This window comes from Scardinius erythrophthalmus (genome assembly GCF_964197995.2).
Source record: "Scardinius erythrophthalmus genome assembly, chromosome: 9".
In the NCBI taxonomy this organism is placed as follows: Eukaryota; Metazoa; Chordata; class Actinopteri; order Cypriniformes; family Leuciscidae; genus Scardinius; species Scardinius erythrophthalmus.
The window spans coordinates 19554746-19577123 of NC_138229.1; the positions used below are offsets into that span (position 1 = coordinate 19554746).

General features: G+C 37.0%; 1 protein-coding gene across 1 annotated transcript in view; it reads right to left on the reverse strand.

Annotated features, from left to right (window-relative positions):
* Nucleotides 1–5158: 5158 nt before the first annotated feature.
* Nucleotides 5159–22378, reverse strand: part of LOC308695539 (cadherin-18-like) — a gene marked incomplete at both ends in the record, with an annotated part of 51616 nt that continues 34396 nt past the window's right edge. The window contains 8 exons of the mRNA XM_081373716.1: nucleotides 5159–5661; nucleotides 8602–8853; nucleotides 13904–14018; nucleotides 16900–17021; nucleotides 19110–19246; nucleotides 20639–20892; nucleotides 21033–21220; nucleotides 21531–21698. Coding sequence (XP_081229842.1) covers nucleotides 5159–5661; nucleotides 8602–8853; nucleotides 13904–14018; nucleotides 16900–17021; nucleotides 19110–19246; nucleotides 20639–20892; nucleotides 21033–21220; nucleotides 21531–21698 — 1739 coding nt within the window. The remainder of the gene's footprint in view (nucleotides 5662–8601; nucleotides 8854–13903; nucleotides 14019–16899; nucleotides 17022–19109; nucleotides 19247–20638; nucleotides 20893–21032; nucleotides 21221–21530; nucleotides 21699–22378) is intronic.

Genomic DNA, 22378 nt, shown 5'->3' on the forward strand with positions numbered 1-22378 from the left:
TTAAAAAAGATCATATCAACAATAGCTTTCACAGATGAATTTAATGCATTTGACTATTTATTTTTAAATGTATGAATACCTGAATACATCTTGTGTAATCCAGTGTCATTTGTAAGTCAAGGTTTACAGGCTTACAAGGTTTAAGTTGAGTTCTTTTAAAGTTGTCAGTTCCTAATAATAAACAATAACGTGTTATATAATTTTATAACTCAGTCAGCTCTAATGAAAAACATTAATAAAGAAATGTCTTGCTATATGGCTATAGTGGTTGATTTGTTCAATTCAGCGAATTGCCATTTTGCTTTCATAATGTGATGTTTTTTTCTGGCACAGGATGCAGGATATTCAACCAGAAAAAAATAATTTGAAGCTTATCCATGAATAACTGATTGGATTAAAATGACGATAATAATAAAAATAATATAAAAAAAGAATTGATTGTGAATTTTGGGTCCATGACATGCAAAGGTTTTAAATAAAATGCATTTCATTTATTTGAAAAAACACCATTCCAAAACATCCAAGTTAAAGGGATAGTTCACCCAAAAATGAAAATTCTGTCAGTAATTACTCACCCTCATGTTGATCCAACCCCGTAAGACCTTTGTTCATCTTCGGAACACAAATTAAGATATTTTTGATTAAATCTGAGCGCTGTCTCACTCCTCCATAGACTTCTAAGGGACTGAAACTTGCCGGCCCAGAAAAGTTATTAAAGAGATCGTTAATATAGTCCAAGTGACTAACGCCAACACAGACGCGCTACGCTTAAACACTACGCGAAAAGACTCGACGCCCAAGGAGAAGGAAATGAAAAGTCGAATAAAGTCGTTATTTTTGTTTGTTTTAGCGCACAAAAAGTATTCTCATCACTTTATAAATTTAGGATTAAGCCACTGGAGTCACTTGGACTATATTAACGATCTCTTTAATAACTTTTCTGGGCCAGCAAGTTTCAGTCCCTTAGAAGTCTATGGAGGAGTGAGACAGCGCTCAGATTTAATAAAAAATATCTTAATTTGTGTTCCGAAGATGAACGAAGGTCTTACGGGGTTGGAACAACATGAGGGTGAGTAATTACTGACAGAATTTTCATTTTTGGGTGAACTATCCCTTTAACTACAGCAATCATATCGTATCTTTTGCTAAAAGCAATTAATTAATTACTCTATTCTTTTGTCACTGATCACAGTTTCATTACAGGGACTTCTGGGATATTTTGCTCAATATGCGATTCATTAAAGAATTTGCAGCTACATCCATCAGACAAGCAGGTCAAAACTAGTCTGTGAAGAGTCACCAGATCGAGTCTAAATCACATGTAATTGTCACAAAATCAAGTCTCTCAAATCATCAAAATTGTTATAGTCCAATTATTAAATCCCCAATCTGTTTTTTTTTTTTTATATTATCGTACAATTTGAGTAGACTGGTCTTATACAATACCTGAATGATTTCCTTTCATGCTTTGAACAATAATTGGTGAATTGCTACATGCCAATTCGCTTTGAATTCAAATACAATTAAGAAAAGAAAAAACTAAAATCAAAAAAATCAAAAGAAGAATGAAAAGCGACATGGCAATCAATGTGTACTTCATCCAGCGTCAATCACTTGAATTGAACAGGTCAGTTACTATAAACCCAATTTGTGTTAAAACATTTGATCTGCTTTTGGTCGCATGATAATGATGTATTCGGCTCACGATAATCAGGGTCAGAGAGTTGATGAGCTGCCAGATTGTATAGGAAAAGTCCATGTCTGTGATGAGGCTAATCAACAGTCTAGATCATCGTCCCCCACCACCACCATCATCATTAACAGCAAAATAGCCACTTCACTTCAAACAAAAACAACAAATTATCAATCAACACTGAAGGCTGAAACAGGAGGAAAAATGCACTGGTGTGCGTGAGTAGGTTTTATTCTGTGTTTGGTTCATGGAGGCAGAGATATATAACAAATAAAAAAATATATATATATAATTGAAATTATATTAAAATATACATTTAAATTATATAGTATACATTTAAAGTATTATATTACAATTTCTTTAAATATTTTTATACACTATAGTAGCCTCTAATTTTTCAATACCTTTCATGTTTCAGTTTTAACTAAGAGTTCATAAGCAGTCAGATCAGTCAAGAAGGATGCCTGGGGCACTCTGGCCTGATTAGAGAGGTATGAGACAAAAATAAGAGCATTGATGCCATTATTATCATTGCAATTATGTTTTGCCAATTAAATGTCAGGGTCTTAAATACCATGACTCTTTGCTGGCTGTGCTGTTGTGTTCATGGCCAGAATGTAACACTTATAATGTACCCAGTCAGAGGACCAACAACCACATGGTCATGTAATAGATGTGATGTGAGCACTTGCATCATCCTTGCTATATTAAAGTTTGAGCTAAACCTTGCATAATTGTCTTACTCTTAAAGGGATAGTTCAACCTAAAATGAAAATTAAAACACAAATTACTCACCCTGGTGTGATTGTGATTAGAAGTAGGTTGGATTAGCTCAATACAGCGCCTACTAACTAGGGTCACATAATTCGGTGGGTCACAGAGTTTGGCACAACACTGTTCTGTAGATATTAACTCAGTGAAGAAAGTAAATGGATTTTTTTGGATTTCTTGGCATTGTATTTCATGTTGTGTTTTTATTAATCTTGATTTCTCAAAACTTGTATGCTTTTTCTGGCTGAGATGGAGTGAACTGCATTGCTAATGGAACGCGGACGTCGCATTGCCGTTGCACAGACCAACAGCCAAGGTCAGGATTTTCATTAAATAATACATTCAATTTCATATCATATACTTCCAGAACTCTTGGAATATTCAACACGTGTAGCATCATTCTGTGATACTTTTGTGTCCTTTTTTAAAAAGCTTGATGCAGGTCGCTATTTACTGCCATTATATGGACGAGCACAAACAAGATATATATTTTTTTTAATTCTCCTTTTGTGGTCCATAAATGAAAGAAGGGCATATATGGCATTAGAACAACACCAGGGTAATTTATAACTTAATTTTCGTTTTAGGGTGAACTTAAGATCAATTACAATGTTCAATGACACTCAAATGTATTCAATTAAAATGTATATTCTACACAGTAAACTCTTAATGAGTTTGTCCTTATTAAATGTAACTTGACATGGCATATTTTGAAATTATGCCTTACATATTTACATTTCTTTTCAACTTCTTCAGAATTTAAAGCTTAATAACTCAAAACAATCAAGTATAAAACCAAGCCTATGGGAATACCCATAAGCCCTTGTGCTTGAATAATTTAATTATGCATACTTGGTCAAAGCATAGGAGATTATGCGGACATGAAGTAGTTGTTTAATTATGTTAATGTTGTTCGTTACAGTTGATAGTCATGTTTTGTGACAATTTGCCGTTAGGATGATTAGTTTTCCTCTGGTGAACTTGAATCCTGTTGAATTCAAGCCTTGTCTCCCTATATACATTAGAAAAAGAATAAGAATAAGAATAAGAATATATATATATATATATATATATATATATATATATATATATATATATATATATATATATATATATATATATATATATATATATATATATATATATATATATATATATATATATATATATATATATATATATATATATATATATATTTCAAGATTTCAATAACATAATAAAAATATTGTTAGTTTACACATATGTATATATATATATATATATATATATATATATTTATATATATTTCAAGATTTCAATAACATAATAAAAATATTGTTAGTTTACACATATGTATATGTGTGTGTGTGTGTACATATAATGTACACTTATACACTAACAATATTTCTATTATATTTTATATTCTCATTCATCACATGAATAAACAAGAATAAAAAATATATATATATAAAATAGTTTAGTTTAGTTGTATCCTGTACACTTAAATGGTTAATTTCACTAATAGAGACTATTAAAATACCACATTAGGTAAACTTGATTATATGAGCCTTGATAGACTTAATTAATTTGGGGGGATTAGTTACCTGAAATCATTTGTGTACATTAAACCCATTAGGTCAACAGTGTATAAAAATATAGTCTTGACTCTTGAGGAATCAAGACTGTTTGTACAATTAACAATCCAGTACGTTAACCTGTCAAAAACAAGGTCCTCATCTTATCATTTTAACCAACTTAAAATCATTGATTTTGCTGTCAGCAGGTATGTTTCCGGAATTGGCTTACTAATTAGCTAATGCTGCTGTCAGAGGAAATGATCCCATTTTTGAAACTCCCTCAGTATTCAAAAAGTCGTCATCCTAAACAATCAAACACTACTAGTGACAGCCGAGCGCATTTAGATCAGTAAAAGCAGCCGTTGTGTTGTCATCATCATCATCACGCTGGCTATTAAAACAGTCTGTAGGCTATTTATCTGCATGTTGTGAGGCTCGTGGGAATTGATCAGGACTGGATTGCAACACAGACTTTTCACAGTTGATTTATAAGTCCTAGGAAAGTAATAAAAGGTGCCCACTCAAGCATTTGAATCCAATTATCTTTCACAGAATGCCGTTGTTATCCAATTAAAACTCTCTCTGCTCATGAGAATTATAATACGTTATTTTTTTGCTTTTCACAGAGGTGATTTATACTAAATGTTGCACACTATGTTCAGTGTCGATCTAGTATAGAAAGGCACATCATATTGGGTGAAAAATGAAAACTTAAACACTAGGCTGTGAAAACAGAAATCTAATTTCTATTTTGAGAGGGAAAATGATCAGCGCAGTATGAAAGATGTCATCACAAATCAGTCGGGATATTGAATTGGACGCTTTTGTAGCTGGAAAAGGAGGAATATACAATAGAGGCATGTTTTACTTATCTGGAATCATGAATTTTATTAAGCAATAGAAAATATACACCAGGGAAAATAGCTTCCTTTACGAGTTCTCTTTTTTTTTTCTCAATTTTAAACTTTTTCTTCAAAAATCAACTTACTTCCATTTGTAGAGGCCAGTGAAAAACAACAGTCAAATAATCCAACAGCAAAACTGGATGACAAAAAACTTCAGTCTTCACTGCAGTCCCCTTTGACCCGACATCAGGGAAACGACACACTACTTCTGGTTTACAAAACATGCGCAGCCATTAGGGGGAGTGCTGCTGGCCTTTCTCTTGATAGACTCTGCTAAGTATTTGTACCTCAGGGCCCCAGCTGTCTACCTTACTGAGGTCCAGCTCCGACTGAAGCTCCGGCAGGTCCAGAGAGCTGATGGAACCAGACGGGGAGCCGCGGCCCTCGTAAGCGTACGTCTGAAGAGAATCGTACGGCGGGCCGCTCGTGTCCCGGTCTGCCTTGACCACCTTGAGCTTAATCACCTCATGGATGTCCTCATCCGGTAAGGTCAACGATGGACTGAGAGCCTCCGTACCCATTGCCCTCCACTCCAACTGCAGGTCCTTCCTTATTCTCATCTCCTCCGCTGCCTCGGGGTTCCTCAGCGCCGCTATGTCAAAGGCCTCTGTGTCTTCCTCGCCTCCCCCCTCGTCGTCGTACGTGACTACGTTCTCTCTGATATCCTCCGATGAGATGATCAGGGGCTCCTTTTTGCTTTTCTTGCTACGCAGAGTGACAAACAGAACCACGATGGCTACAAGAGAGGAGACACAAGCACAGTTTGCTTGTCCATGTAAATGGTGATGTGAATTAGCTTTACAACTATTGTGAGTTAGTGACATATCAAATGGGAGTGCAGTCATCTGCCCGCTGACATTTTCATACAAGGAAAAGCTTTGTCTGGGTAAATAATCACCTTATAATTTATGTACTGGTGTGAAATCAATGAAGTTTTTTTTTTATAAATAGCCATGAGCCTCTTCTTTTGAACAGATTAGCCCTGTTCTAAAACCTAGTTAGCTGCAACATTAATATAATTATTGTTAAAGTCCCCCTGTGGTGAAAATCAAGTTTTTAATATTGTTTTTATGTCTATGTGGTGTTTTCAATGTGCTTTAAGTCAACACCAGTGCACCAACACCAGCAACACAACTGCTGTGAAAAAAAGTCTCAAAAATGCGGTTTGAAATTGCTGGTGTTCCTGACGTCTCAAACTACCTTGCAATCACATCAACGTGCCGGCGGGCTTTAGCATATCATTTACACCAAATTAGCAAGGGAGTCTCGAGAGATGCCAGGTCATCCCAAGATATTCTTTTGTTAAGAAAAATCGGGTAAATTTAGCAATATACTGTGTATACTGAGAGCCTCAGTATACACAGTTTACTGTGATAAACTATATGCCTTTCTCCACTGACGTTCTGAGTTGTTCAAGCATTTATGATGATTGTTTGAAGGCAGACTGAGATGGCGAACAGGAACATAGTTTGTGTAGCAATAGCAACACATTATTAGCTGTTTGATAACACAATTTGAGTGTCAGCAAAAGGCAAATCATATTAATTACCATTATGTGTCCGACGTTGTAAAGAGCGACACCATTGTGCACCGTTTACCCCAGTAAGTTGGCCGAGTGAATCTGTGAGCTGGCATGAGTGGAGGCAGGGCTAATTAGCATATTTATAGATCTGCTTATACTAAATGAAGCAAGGTGTAGAGTTGCATTCAAGCTATTTTAAGGGATGAATAATTTTTTTTTCCAGGGAAAAACTTACATACAGTATGTCATTTTGGTGATCAAAGTTGAGTTATAAGGGATTCAATTATTGACTACAGGGGGACTTTAATATAACCATAGAATCCATACTAAATAACACTGCTCATAAGTGATTGATTTGGAATGATTAGAAGTGATTAAATCAATGTGCCACAAAAAATAAAATAAATAAACCTCATGTGAAGGGCTCTGCTGTAGCATGTTGCTAACAACAAAATAGTTTAATATATTTACCCCCAGTTTCACAGAAAAGGCTTAAAGGGTTAGTTCACCCAAAAATGATAATTCTGTCAGTAATTACTCACCCTCATGTTGTTCCAACCCCGTAAGACCTTCGTTCATCTTAGGAACACAAATTAAGATATTTTTGATTAAATCTGAGAGCTGGCTCACTCCTCCATAGGCTTCTAAGACACTATAACTTGCTGGCCCAGAAAAGTTATTAAAGACATCGTTAATATAGTCCAAGTGACTCCAGTGGGCCAATCTTAAGTTTATAAAGCGACGAGAATACTTTTTTTTGTGCGCAAAACAAACAAAAATAACGACTTTATTCCACTTTTCATTTCCTTCTCTCTGGGCCTCGAGTCTTTTCACGTAGTGTTTAAGCGTAGCGCGTCTGTGCACGTGCTACAGCACTACAGCAACAGATTTAATAAAAAATATCTTAATTTGTGTTCCGAAGATGAACGAAGGTCTTACGGGGTTGGAACAACATGAGGGTGAGTAATTACTGACAGAATTTTCATTTTTGGGTGAACTAACCCTTTAAGCCTAGTCCAAGACTAAAATTAATGTTTGAGCTATAATTTAACTAAAATCATCTTGCACTGACATATCTTAAAATGTCACTGTCATTGTTTTATCTCAAGATGCACAACAGTAATGTGTGGGATTTTTTTTTAAGGAATGTTTATAAAAGATACGTAAATGTACTTATTGAACTAATGCCTAATCCTGGCTTAATCTAAGCCCTGCCTGTGAAACCAGGCCTTAGAATTACATAGCATACACATATTAGGTAAACTAGTCAACGTTCATTAGATGAAACATAACTATATTACAGACATTTCTCTCAACTGGATGAATGTTTTCACTGAGTTCCATGAAGGATATATGCAATAACTCAACCCTGTTGAAAACACCCAACCAGCCTAAGCTGGTTTTTTTTCTAACCAGCTTGCATAATGCTATCTTCAGAAAGGTAGGTAGGCAGCTCACTAGACTTTGGAATGGAGCTATTGTTTTAGAGTATTATGCACTGCTCAGACAAAATCATCTGTATTGTGTTTTGCCATAAATGGTAATGAGCATCTAAATTCAGGAAGACAAAAAGACTGTTTTGACCAATATTTGAATGTCTGTTCAGGTATGTGCATGTTACGATTGTTGTTCCTGGTTTCAGCCTACACAGTTGTGCAGCATTCCTGAGTAGTATCTATATTTGGTGTCTTTGTCAGTGGACCTGAGTGAGAGAGGGGGATTTCACATGTACTGCAAGGTGAAATTTCTCATCTACAACCAGTGAATTTCAAGCAGTGTTTCTTAGGATGTCAGATAAAATAAATAAGCAGAGGAGAACAACTTGGATATACTGTACATCCTCCCACGATTCCTTGGATCTTTATAACAAATGATCTGCAACAATGTAAAGTTCATATTTGCTTGGTTATCCTGCAGTATAAATCCATCCATCCATCCATCCATCCATCCATCCATCCATCCATCAAGAAAGAAAGAAAGAAAGAAAGAAAGAAAGAAAGAAAGAAAGAAAGAAAGAAAGAAAGAAAGAAAGAAAGAAAGAAAGAAAGAAAGAAAGAAAGCAAGAAAGAAAGAATGTCATGCTGATCATTTAATTTATAAATAAAATATAAAATAAAAATAAAAATATCTTGGCCCTATAGTTTTCACTCTTACCCAAGAGGATGATTACACATAGCAGGATGGCAATGAGGGCTCCAGTGCTGAGACCAGCTGAGGATAGGAAGGCTTGAGCCCTGCACACTGGTGTTCTGGCGCCGCGTTGGCACGGACACACCCTGAGCGTAAGTGTGCTGGTGCTGCTGAGGAGGGGCTCTCCTCCATCCCACACAACCACGGGCAGCTGGTACAGCTCCTGTTCTGCCTGGCTGAAGCCCTGCCTGCGCGCCAACACGCTCACGCTGCTATCTGTCAGAGAGAGCAGAGGTTTATTCTCGCTGGCTGCATGCATGACGACGCCGTGCAACAGAAGCCAACAAAACAATTCGCTCCCCATCTTCGGCAGTTGCCTCCAAGAATGGAGAACAGCTTTTCAAATATTGCATTCTGTTACTTCATTTTCAAGCTGTCTGATGTGATTTCGGATTTCTCACTGTTGAAATGACAACAGATATAAAACAGCATCCACAGCACTATGATAGACAACAATGTTTAATAAACAGTTACATTTATTAATAATGTGATTGTTGAATGTTGTTGGTTCGAGGCCAATATATTTAGGCTAATAAATGATTGCCAAATGACCATGGGACCCCATCATTTTCTAGTAGGCCTATCCACCTGATTTTGGCATGAGGAAGTAAGCTATTTTCTGTGAATGTGCGAGACTTATTAGCCGATATAACTAGAATATCAAAGTGCAGTAAACTGTAAAACTTTTTGTGCTACAAATCAGTGTGTTTATAATTATGACAATACATTAAAATAATATGTAAGAAATACCAGTTTGCATATCAAACAGCATAACAAGCTGTTTTGTACAGAAAATTTACTGGGAGTGGATTACACCGGAAGCCGGACACATTCAATTTATAAATGGACAAAAATAAGGTGGATACACAAATAAAATAAAATGTTTAATCAAGATTATTTTAAGCATGTGTATTGCACTGTACGGAATTTGTGGTGTCAATTTAATCAAATCATCAAAAGTGACAGTATAAGGTTCTTCTGAACTTTCTATTAATCAAAAAATCCTGAAAAAATATATCATGATTTGCACAAAAATATTAAGCAGCACAACTGTTTTCAACATAAGAATATTGAAATGTTTCTTTAGCTCCAAATCAGCATATTAAAATTAATTCTGACGGATAATTTGGCACTACTGAAAGTTCAGCTTCGCCATCACAGGAACAAATTATTTTAAAATATATTAAAATAAAAAAGTAATTTAAAATTGTAATAAAATTTGAAAATATTACAGTTTTACTCTATTTTGATCAAATATATGCAGCAATGGGGATCATAAGAGACTCCTTTCAAAAATATTTTAAAATATTAACAACCCCAAACTTTTGAACAGAAGCAGTCGGATCATCCAGTCAGAATTTAGAGTCAGAACTACATGTAGGCTATGTGTTTTCTAAATGCATTTTAAGATGGGTACACCAGAAAATAATGCAGTAAATAATCATATACATGTAGTTTTCTGATTCACATTGGTCCATTTTAGTTGTGTATGATTTAAAAAAACAAAAAACAAGTAAACAACTGTTTGCTTTTCTGCTGTAGCTCCCAAACAGGAGTATTGAAGCGCTGGTGTGCTGACAGACTGTAGCCTACTCCCTACGGTGCTCCAACTTTTCTCATTTTTTGAGAGGCTTGTGCAAGGTTTTTCACCTTCTCTCTAGCTGTCGCTAGCTTTCTTTCTTACATATGCATGCACCCACTGACAGGCAGGTCTTAAGCACCTCAGTGTATGCATGGTCATGCAGCTTCTTCACTTTGTAATTGTGGTTTGAGCTAGTGTCTTCTGACTCTGCAGCCTGGGAGGGTTTGAGGGGGATTGGGATGCAAGAAGATCCCTGTCTCCCTCTGAAATATTAGCTACCGGGAGAGCAAGAGCGTGGGTTTGGGTTTAACATTGGTAGGGACATTTTAATGTCAATCATGCTGTACAAATGCACTATGTTTAGAGAAATTGCCTGTTTCAGCTTATCAGGTGTATAGGAGTATTTACTGTACATAAGTATTTAGCCACAATCTTTTGAATACTAATAAAATCCAATAATACCAACAATACAATTATTATTATTATTTTTTTTAAAATGATCAAACCTCAAGAATTATTATTAGGCTGTAACTGGGAACCAATAAAGGGAACCAATAAATGACCAACATTGGTATTCTATGGCCTGGTTTCACAGACAAGGCTTAGATTAAGTAAGGATAAGGCCTTAGTTTAATTGGGACATTTAAAGAGATAGTTCTCCCAAACATGAAAATCCTGTAATTATTTACTCACCCTCATGTCATTCCAAAAGACTTCGTTCATCTTTGGAACACAATCTTTTTAATGAAATCTGAGAGCTTTCTGTCACTCCATTGACAGCTACGCAACTACCACTTTGACACTTAAAAAAAAAAAGAGATCGTAAAACTAATCTATATGAATCGAGCGGTTTATTCCAAATTTTCTGAAGAGACACAATCACTTTATACACTGAACAGATTTAATTTAGGCTTTTATATTCACATATAAACTTTCATCAACTCACACATCAGTTGTGGAAAGAGGAAGCTCAACCATGTTCGCTTGACGTGTGAGAACCAATGAGGCTCATTCTCGTGTGTTATGCAGCATGGTTGAGATTCAGCAAGAACTAATGAGGTTCATTCTCATGTATTACGCAGCACATTTGAGATTCAGCAAGAACCAATGAGGTTTATTCTCGCCATCAAACAGGTTCAGTTGAGCTTCTGTTTATGTTCGCTGATCAATGTTTATATTTGAATAAAAGCCTAAATTCAATCTGTTCATCATATAAAGCAATTGAGTCTCTTTAGAAAATTTTGACTAAACCGCTCAATTCATATGGATTAGTTTTTCGATATCTTTATGAACTTTTTGAAGCGTCAACGTGGTAGCTGCGTAGCTGTCAATGGAGAGTACAGAAAGCTCTCAGATTTCATCAAAAAGATCTTCATTTGAGTTCCGAAGTTGAGGTTTGGAATGACATGGGAACAAGTAAATAATGACTTCTTTTTTTTTGGGTGAACTATCCCTTTAAGTAGCTTGTATAAACATGCCTTAAAAAAAAAAACTGGTGTGCATCTTGAGACAGAACAATGGCACTGACATATTTTAAGATATGTCAGTGATAGTTACTTTCAGTTTAAACAGCTCAAACATGCATTTTAGTCTAGTACTAGGATTAAGCCTTGTCTATGACACCAGGGGCAAAAGAAAACACTAAAAACTAAAATCAGTCAATTGAATTATAATGTACATTATAATGTACAGTACAAAAATGGATATTCATTTTGAGATAAAGATATTTATGTGTTATTAAATGATTAGTGCTTTTAAAGATTCATTTTAATTGAGTGTTAGAGCTTGAAGGTAATCTAAATGTAAGAACAGAGAAATATGATTGCACAATAATAATAATAATAATAATAAAAAACTGCTAATATCTGCTTATAACTGATTTAGTACTGAAATATCATGCATGCAGAACCAGCAACTATTGTGCGTGCATTAGATACTACAGGAAGTAAGATTTTCAAACTCAAGGTTAGTTAACACTACCAAAATTAGCATCTCTGAAATATTTATTCATAAATCAGCCTTTCATGTAGTGACCCCTAGGTTTATCGCGTTTGTGTTTGATTTTGTGTTTTATGAAATGGCCTGCAGGTAGACTCCATTTAATCTGCCCAAACACTATTAAAAAATTAACATGAAATAACAGAGGGTGGAACGATCATTAGCGCATCTTTACAAACAACATAGAAAACGTGGTCTGTAATTATACATGGATGGGAAATTCACAGTTATGCTTTGATTTATGTAGCAGTGAATCGTAAACACTTTCCCTGTGAAAATACATGAGAGCAATTCATGCATGTACTGCGGATAATTAATCATCACTGTGAGATGTGTAGTGCAAAAAAAATATTCAAAAAATAAATAAATAAATAAGAAATAGCAACAACAACAACATCAACAACAACATATACTGCCAATACTGCAGTTCTGGCATGAGTCCTGATCACTCTGTTATAACTTAATGTGAGTGTTTAAATGGCGGAGATAAATGGCCTGAGAGAGAACTGCAGTAAATTGGCCCAGGAGGGATCCTCTCGATGTAATGTGTCCCATCCCAGATGACACAAACACAAACACTCTTGCCAAAGCCGTGGCATGCTGTCAAACTTGATGTAGGCTATCTGTGCGGATTCCCTCACCCATTCTACTGAAGCAGTGGAGAGCTTCATTACAAATGCTTCCTAGATTCAGAATATGAACTATGTCGAAAAACATAACAGGCAAGATGATTTTTATCCAGTTGAACTCGCTGCCATTTCCCAGGGGGAAAATAAGTGCACCTCCGGAGGGAATTTCCATCATATTTTTTTTCCGCCTCACCCTGGCAAGCACTATGGTCATGTGGACGCTGACATAATGACTGAAGTGCCAGGAGAGCACTACGTGAACATCTACGTGATCAAAGATGACAGCCTTACACACCCACCCAATCACAGGAAGCTCAACAAGGCGCTCCTCAAGTGTGTTCTGAGGAGTGCGCCAACCCCCAATGTGTAAAATTGTCTGTAATGGTAAATCCGCTGGGATATTATATAAGGATGGAGTGGCCTGGGGGGAGGGTAGGGGGCTTGGCTAGGATACAAATTCAAATAAAGCTCTGAAGCACTGGATCCTCTGAACTCTGGGCTTTTAGCATCTGCCTCTTATCTCCCTGATTGCCCTGTTAAACCCCGACCGGTCCACCTGTAGCCCCGATTCATTGAAGCAGCAGTCTGACATTAGAAGGAAATCATTACAGCCCGGCCGTCTCCACAAGGGAGCCTTGAGCTAACATAAACACAGACCTGGTTTCCAGGGAAACCTTGGCCTTGCAATGATTTAAAAAAAAGAGCAAGAAGATGAGGGGAAGGCAGAAAATGAAGGTGATCTGTGTGACACCATGTGGTACTAAATATGTTTGTGGAGAGGCACTGAGGGTTTGCCCTGAGCAAACATCAGGAAATCAGTTGGAAAACATTAGAAAGATTCCATTACAGAGATGCCATCGGAGAGGCTCTTTAGATCAGTCAGATCTTATTTGACTTTCATGAGAGCCTGTGCACAACTTAAGTACTGAATATGGAATTTGCTTTTGTAACCAACTCCTAAATTACAGGCTTGCCTCATCAAACTATTTCTAATTAGATGTTATACCAAGCCAAAACAAATCCTATGGGAGCGGTTTTGTTATTGTTTGTATTTTACCTTCATTGTCCTTCAGAGTGAAGTTTGGATTCTCTGGAAGGTCTTCTGGTAGAGCAAAGGTGAACCGTCCATTGGCAAAGTTGTCCTTGTCTGTGGCCCTGATGGTCTGAATGACCTACAAAGAGAAAGAAACCGAACAGAACAAGAGAAAACAAGCTCAAGCTTAGTTCTTTCTTACTCCAAAATTAATGTTGAATGATAAGCAGCACTAAAAATATCTAAAAGAGATGATTTTGCTTCACTGAGAGGCGGGTTGTGTCGCTCTTTATAACCCAGAAATGCAATTAGACCACCTGGGCTTCTTCTTCCTCTCCAATTTTGAAAGACATTAACTTCAGACTGCTGACCCGAAGCCCCTTGGCCAGTTGGGTGTTTAGATTACAGTCATTGAACAGATAGCTGGTTTGAAGCATTGCTCAGCCTCATGATGTTTTGTCAGCTTGTTAACCTAATTGGCTCCTGCTAGCACATCAGCTGCAAGAGGGAATTTCCTTATGCAGTGTCTGGACCAATTATTGAAGCCTTTCACCTGTCTGTGCTGCATGACCCATGTTAGACCAGGGGTTTCTCTCTCTAGGGCACTTTTACATCAGACCATCTTGTGTGGATTCGAGTTGGTTTTATGTAAGAGTTTGGACAGTTTGTTTGATGTTTCGGTAGTTCGGTTTATGTTTGTAATTGATATGAAATCAACCGGTTCTAATATCAGAATTGAACAGATATTCTTTAAATATAATGACACACCTGTGCAAGCTACTGTTCACTCTTATTCAAATATAATGCAAATTTTAAGCTACCCGTTTCTCAATAAACTGAATCTGGGAACAGCTCGCATTTGTTGCCGTTTTGGTGGTTAATCCAAAGGGATGATTCAGGACTAAACAATAAGATTTTTACCTGCCCTGTCAACATTTTTACTGGCTGCATCTTGTAAAAAATAGTAACAGCAGAAAAATATTACATTTTTAAATATTAAAATAGTAAAAGTAATTTAAATTGTAATAATAATTCATAATATTACTGTTTCACTGTATCAAATAATCAAATAAATGCAGCCTGTGTGAGCATAAGAAACTTCCCTCAGAATTTTTTTTACAAAAATTGGAAACACTTTAGGGTCCAATTCTCACTATTAACTAGTTGCTTATTAGCATGCATATTACTAGGATATTGGCTGTTTATTAGTACTTATAAAGCACATATTAATGCCTTAATCTGCATGACCATATCTACATCTCTTAATCCTACCCCATACCTAAACTTAACAACTACCATACTAACTATACGCAGCAATTAGGAGTTTATTGAGGCAAAGTCGTAGTTAATAGTTAGATTCTGATTCTGATTCTGAGAAAATAGTGAGAATAAGACCATAGACCATAATCTAAAGTGTGACCAAAAATTCTACTGACCACAAACTTAAATCTGCAAATTCAACACACTTTAGCTGTGAAGTCATGGCATATAATGCAAAACATACGGATTTCTCTGTTTTAATCACATTCTTACTGATTCTTTCAAGACTATCACATGTAATTTTTGCAATTTCAATGGTGCAAACATAGTACACATCACACATCTAAAAGTAAAATGTGAAATAAATGATGCTGTTACATGCAGAAGGGAGTAGAAAAAAACTTGGGTTCGGACCAAGCAAGAGTATGAAAACCACCAGTGTCACTGCATTACAGCTTTCTTCCCAAATTACAATGCATGGTTTCATGCAGCGTACTGTTGTGGATCAGTGCAGTGCAAATCAAAAGGAAAGAGCTTCCTGTGAGTTGATGCCAGTACAAGCAATGTGGTTCTGCCTTATCTCTGTGGAAACACTTAATCAAGGGCCACAGCATGACAGCAATCCCTGATTATCTTACAAAGTTACAATCACAAATTTCAGTAATTGGGAGGAGGATTTTATTTAGATGTTAGATGGACCGATTTGAGCAAAGCAGACCAAAAGTCATAATAAATGAGAGCCAATTTCTATGCTTATGAATGGACCTCTGCCTTATAAAAGACAGCAAATGGGTTACTGGGCTTGAATGAAACAGAATATGTATAAAAAAGCTCCATGGTGCTTTAAAAGCAGCCTTTAATTAAGCAAGACTCCAAAATAAAAACACAACTATCTATATTAATCACACACTTTCTTTCAGGCAGAATAATTGAACTTTATAGAATAACACCTTTAGACTTCGATTACCCATGCATATGTTTTCATTTTATGACCTTTTTGGATCTTCAAAGTTTTGGTTACCTGAACAATTAATAGAGGGACATAAACCTCTCAGGTTTCATGAAAAGTATATGTTAATGGCTTTGGAACGTGATGGTGAGTAAATGATGACCGAATTTTCATCATTTACCCTTCAAATACCCTTTATGGTTTAGCAGACACAAATGTCTGGAGTGGACCTTTGCTATTTAATCACCCCAAAAAAAGAAGTATTGTCGCCTACTGTGTGTGAATTGTGTGTGTTCAACCGCTTAAATCGTAATCTCATTCAAGGGTAAAGTTATAACGGCTATGCCGCGGCACATGGGCCTAGATTTCAACGTGCAATGATTAACATTTCCTGTGAGCCATTCTTAGTGCGCTTGATGCTGACTCCTATCTGCCGGTGAATACATTGGTACACGCTGAATTATGTATAGGTTTAAAAGCCTCCAAAATCTGTCGAGCCACAGATAAATCCATCCTTGATGGTGTCAGACATATCAAAAAGGAAGCGTATGTGTTTCTCATTTATGCATTATATATGTATCCATAGTATTTGTGTACATGGGAGTGTGTGGGTTCATACATATGTGAGAACTGAATGGCAGAATTAAAGTATGAAAAAAGATGGTTTGAGAAAATAATAGGGCAGGAGAAAAGGACAGGAGAAAAGTGCAGATAGGAAAAACAAGAGTTTCAAGGGTTCAGATGGGAGCTGACAGGTCGGAAAAGAGTGATAGGGACACACTGAGAAAAGGAATGAGAGGCGATAACTAACCTGGCCTGCCTTGGAGCCTTCACACACAACCAGAGTGCTGTCTGTGGCAATATAGGGGGCATTGTCATTAACATCCAAGACCTGGATTGTGACTGGTACATAGCTCACCAGATTTGGATTGTCTGGAAAAAAAATATGACAAATATTCAATCATGGATATTTTCTGTCTGGACAGTTAAAAAATAACCGGCAAAACAACGATGAATGATTGATGTATGAGGGATTTCACATGATTGAAGTCATGCCATATCAGGACACACTGGCGTGAAGTTTAATTGACTCAGCAATATTTGCTGATGAATACCACGTTTTATTTACAATATAGAGATATTGTAACCCTTTTTCGGGTGTTCTTTAACTGTGAGAACCTACTAGTTTATTTGTCCAACAGCAATATCCAACAACATACATCGGCGTTCTCACTGGTTCGCGTTTTTGAAGTTTGCGCAGAAAGAACTTAAGAGTTTTCTGCTAAAACGGTGTCGTGTTAGCAGCCCCTAAGTTAATAACTAATGTTAATACAAATACAACTGTTCATTGTTGGTTAATGTTGGCTCAGCTTCATTTAATAATATTAAAATATTATCAACTTTTGTTTTAATAATGTATTAGTAAATGTCCAAATTAAGCTTTACACTTTAAGGTGGCGTTCACATATCGCGCCTACAAACGCATAGAAAACGCTAGGCGCGCCGTGTTCTCCTTTTTCCAAAGCGCTCGGGTGGTTGCGCTCCGGAGGCGTCTGTCGTTGCTAAGCTTGGTTCTTGTCACGTGACCTGCGGTGCGCTTGCGGCATTCTGAAAAGTTGAGATGTTTTTATCTCGATGCGGCGCGGACGCGCTTGGAAAAAAACGAGCGCGTCGCACCGCGACCGCGTCGCTTCCATTATGAGCGCGCATACCGCGCACCTACATTTGAAATAACGAACTTGCGCGCGCAAAAGACGCGATATGTGAACAGGCCCTAAGGGTCCTATTTTAACGATCTAAGCACATGATCTAAAGCGCACGACGCAAGTTCACTTGTCTTATGGCGTGTCCGAATCCACTTTTGCTAGTTTAACGACGGGAAAAATGGTTGGCGTGCCAGGCACATGGTCTAAAAGGGTTGTCCCAATTCTCATAATGAGTAATGGATGTGTTTTGGGATTTACGTGCGTTAAACCAGAGTCTCATCTCCTATTCCCTTTAAATACATTTGCTTTTTTACAACGTGGCACAGGACGTGAAAATGATAACTGCGTCGGACTGAAACTAACAAAATACACTTGTGTCGCGCTTGCTACTGCATTGCGCCGGGTGTAAGATAGGGCCCTAAGTATTTTCCATAGTTTGTTGATGTTAACTATAGTGAACAATTAATGAAAGTAAAGTGTTACCAAAGTGTTGGGATGGAAATGACACCATTACACCATAATAATTTTCACACAATACATTTTGAGAAGAATCATTAAAGTTTTCAACATGCAATTGCTTCCTGTCAAGCCTCTGTCCTTCACACTAAAGGCAAAAAATGTGAAAAATAAATCCTGAAAAGCCTGAAGTTGAAAAAAATATATTTTCATGATATAACATTATAGTTATTACATTTACCATGTTGAAAACCTTACAGTGAAAAATAAATAATTCATGCTTCTCTCATGGGATTCACTGAAGCATGACGAGAATTTAAAATTGGTGTGGGAAACGTTAGACCCATTTTGGAGTTATGTGCGAGGAATGTCGTTCAGTATGATGGAACTGAGATTAACTAGTGACCTAACATTATCAGTTCACTATCAGCAATAACAGAGGGCAGTTTCAGCCCATTAGCTGAACACCATTGTGAAGAAAAGTGTAGAGGAAATATAATTGCTTAGATAAGCATCTGTAAAAAAGAAGAAGAAACAAATAGGAAAAAGAGAAGAAAATTGATTGACCCTGTCCACCTTCAAAGCCACACCAGCATGCTTTGCAGCAGCCTCAGCATCAATCCCACAATGCAACACTCCTTCAAGGAGACATTTGTTTTGGTCAGTATCGATGATTCAGACTTCAGGGCCTATGATTCCCTCTTAGACAAGGTGTTCCCTCTCCAAACTTCAAGAAGAATGCTTTATTCAAAATGAAGTTATCATTGGTAAAATGGTTCCCTGTGTTTTCCTCAGAAACCAACATAAAAACAAAAATCAATATATACAGACAGGATTCTGGCCCGAGAGCAGTACATACCAATCTCTGAAGCCATCACTGTGATGTTGTGCCAGGCTACCTCCTCTCGGTCTAGACTCCTGGTGGTTGTAATCAGTCCACTGTCAACATCAATGCTGAAAAGTGCATCACCTTCTGAATTTTGGTCAATGGAATACCTAAAATTGCAATACAGAAAAGTTAAACTTAAAGATATTGTTCAAGTTATGATGATATGTATTTTAGATTCATTTCTGAAGAGTATATAGTCATTTTAATGCTGAAAAAAAGTGTCCTTGAGTTAAAAAAAAACTAAAAAAACAAACAAAAAAACTAATTCTGTTAACCAATGATTATCAAAAAGCAGATTATTATAAGCCTCTAACACAATTTCTGGTTAGACAGGACTTCAAGATGCTTTGTCACACTTAACCAATTGATGATTAGTGAATAGTTTATGCATTTAGCTATAGCTGCAGAAGAAAATCCTCAGATCTCTTTGTACAGTGACCTAGAGGGGACATTATTGATATTTACTGATAATAACACACTTCATTTGAATGCTGTCTATAGGAAACATTGCGTGAGATATAATAGGCAATATGTTTAGAACCATTTCTTAATTCCGCATTTTTTCTTAATTAAAAATATATATTATTAAGGGTTTTTAATTATTATTAAGGGTATTATTAATTATTAAATCCATTTCTGATAATTTCCAGTTGCTATGGTCACGCAGGTTGTTTATGCATTTAACTCGTGGCCACGAGAAATACATTTCGTTCCCTGAACAATATGAAGTTGTGGGCACAAGCAAAATATGTCATTCTCTCAACATCTCGAGGCCACGACTTTACATCGCGTGGCCACGACATAAGGATGACGTTACCTCGAAAAAATTATCTCGTTGATATGAAGTTCCCACAAATTAATATTTCATGGTCACAACAAAACTAATTGAGCCAAACATGTCCCCTCCCGGTCACCGTAATAAACCTTCAACCTTTTTTTTTTTACAAAATTTTAAGATGAAGCTTGAAGGCTTAAATGTTTATATACCGCAGAGATCTGAGGGTTTTCTTCTGCAGCTAAATGCATCCATAAAAACTATTTACTAATCATCAACTGTTCAGGTTAATACATGTTTACAATAGTTGATAATATATATTATAATATAATAAGTTGTAATCAGCAGTAATTAGAAATATGACAGGAAGAGCTTGCCACTACTACAGTTTTCTATGGGAGAATATTCAACCCACATAGCACAGATTTTAGATTTTAACGCAATTTTAACGCAATTGCATGCTTTTCTCTCTCTCTCTTTTTTTAATTAATTTTGAATGTACGTCCTTAAAATCAAATTGCAATTCTGCATCCTATTTACTACCTCCATTTGAATTCAGTTATTGAATTAGAATTTAAAAGGCTTTCTCAATTTAATACTGAATGGTGGACAATATTACTGATTGTACATACTGCCAGAGGCAGGCAATGACATTTGCTATTATAGCCATTTAAAATATAGCTCACGGCCGTATATACCAGCATTATTCTCTCAGAAAACTCACATGACTTTGCTTCTAGTGCTGTCCGGGTCTTGAGCAGTTACCATGCCAACCTCTGTCCGAGCCGGAGCGTTTTCGTACACGTCCATTATATAGTAGTCCATAGTAAACACTGGAGCCTCATCAACATCCCCGATGATGAGCTTGAGCGTGGTGGTGTCTTTGAAAGGGCCCAGGTAAGAAAAACGAGGATCCAGATGGGTGTTGACACCTTCAATGTTCAAAGAGTATGCCTTCTTCTTCTCGTAGTCCAGAGGCTAGAAAGGACATCAGTAATAAGATCAAGGGAGAAGCAGAAATGACATTTTGGCCAGCATGGGAAAAGACAGGGCATGGCTGAATGAGCAGACATGGATTTACATGAAGCATCGGTTTTGTGTGAACATCTAGATCAGACCTTTCTGAGGGAGATGATTCCTTCTCTCTTGTCATTGTCTGTAGAGATGGAAAACATGGTAGCTCCTTCTTCATTCGTAATTCTGTATGTCATCTCAGCGTTGACGCCAAGGTCTTCATCGTTCGCTTTGATTTTACCAACTGCTTTCCCTACCTCAGCAGATTCTGGCACATAAAGCTGATAGTTCTCTGAAGTGGAGAATAAACACAAACAGAACAGATGTGATTTTATTAAGCATTTAAAAGCTTTTGATGCAAATATTAAAAAGTGTTGCTTGCGCTCAGCTAATTTGTAGGGTTTATATGGGATAAACCTGAGCAAGCTCAATAAAAGTTGTTTTTTTCACAAAATAAAGCTCAAACGAATTTGGGATAAATTCAAAGTACATTCACAGGGATTTAGGGATTAGATGGTCCCTGCTGAAGGGCCGTGCCTAAAATCTTATGTATGTATCTTATCTCAATGGTGAAAGAGACTGAGTGAAGCAGAGACTCATACTTTGAGGGAATCGTGGTGGATTGTCATTGACGTCTGTCAGTGAGATGTTGACTGTGGTAGATCCGGACAGACCACCAACAGAGCCGGCCATGTCTTTGGCTTGGATGATGATGGAGTACATCTCTCTAGTTTCTCTGTCCATGTTCGGCAAAGCCGTCCTTATGACACCTGTGACCCAGAGGGTAGAAAGCATAAATTTAGCTGCCACTGACCTAAATACCCCATATCCCATTGTTGGACGTTAAAAATTGTGTTCCCATATTCTGCAAATTAAGGTGTTAAAGTACAAATATTAAATGTAAAACAGCCTCTATTTTGGGGTTGCTTTATTCACATTATTTATATTATTGATCTGCCTTCATTGACACCATTATATGAGAACTGAACTGAGCTGGACGATGACATCACTGTTTTCTCCAGAGCGGCTATATACGTAAATTAACTAATTTAATAACTTTTTTACAACAAAACTGAACCATCACTGAACTTATTTAAGCTAGACTATGACACCATTTTCTTCTAGATCTGCAGTATGGCAGAAACAAACTTTGTTGCATTATTTCGCCAGCAGCCATATCACCCTGTAGCCCAAGACTGGTTGCCCACTGAAGCTAAGCAGGGCTGAGCCTGGTCAGTACCTGGATGGGAGACCTCCTGGGAAAAAACAGGTTGCTGCTGGAAGAGGTGTTAGTGAGGCCAGCAGGGGGTGCTCACCCTGTGGTCTGTGTGGGTCCTAACGCCCCAGTATAGTGACGGGGACACTATACTGCCAAAAGAGCACCGTCCTTCGGATGAGACGTTAAACCGAGGTCCTGACTCTCTGTGGTCATTAAAAATCCCAGGATGCC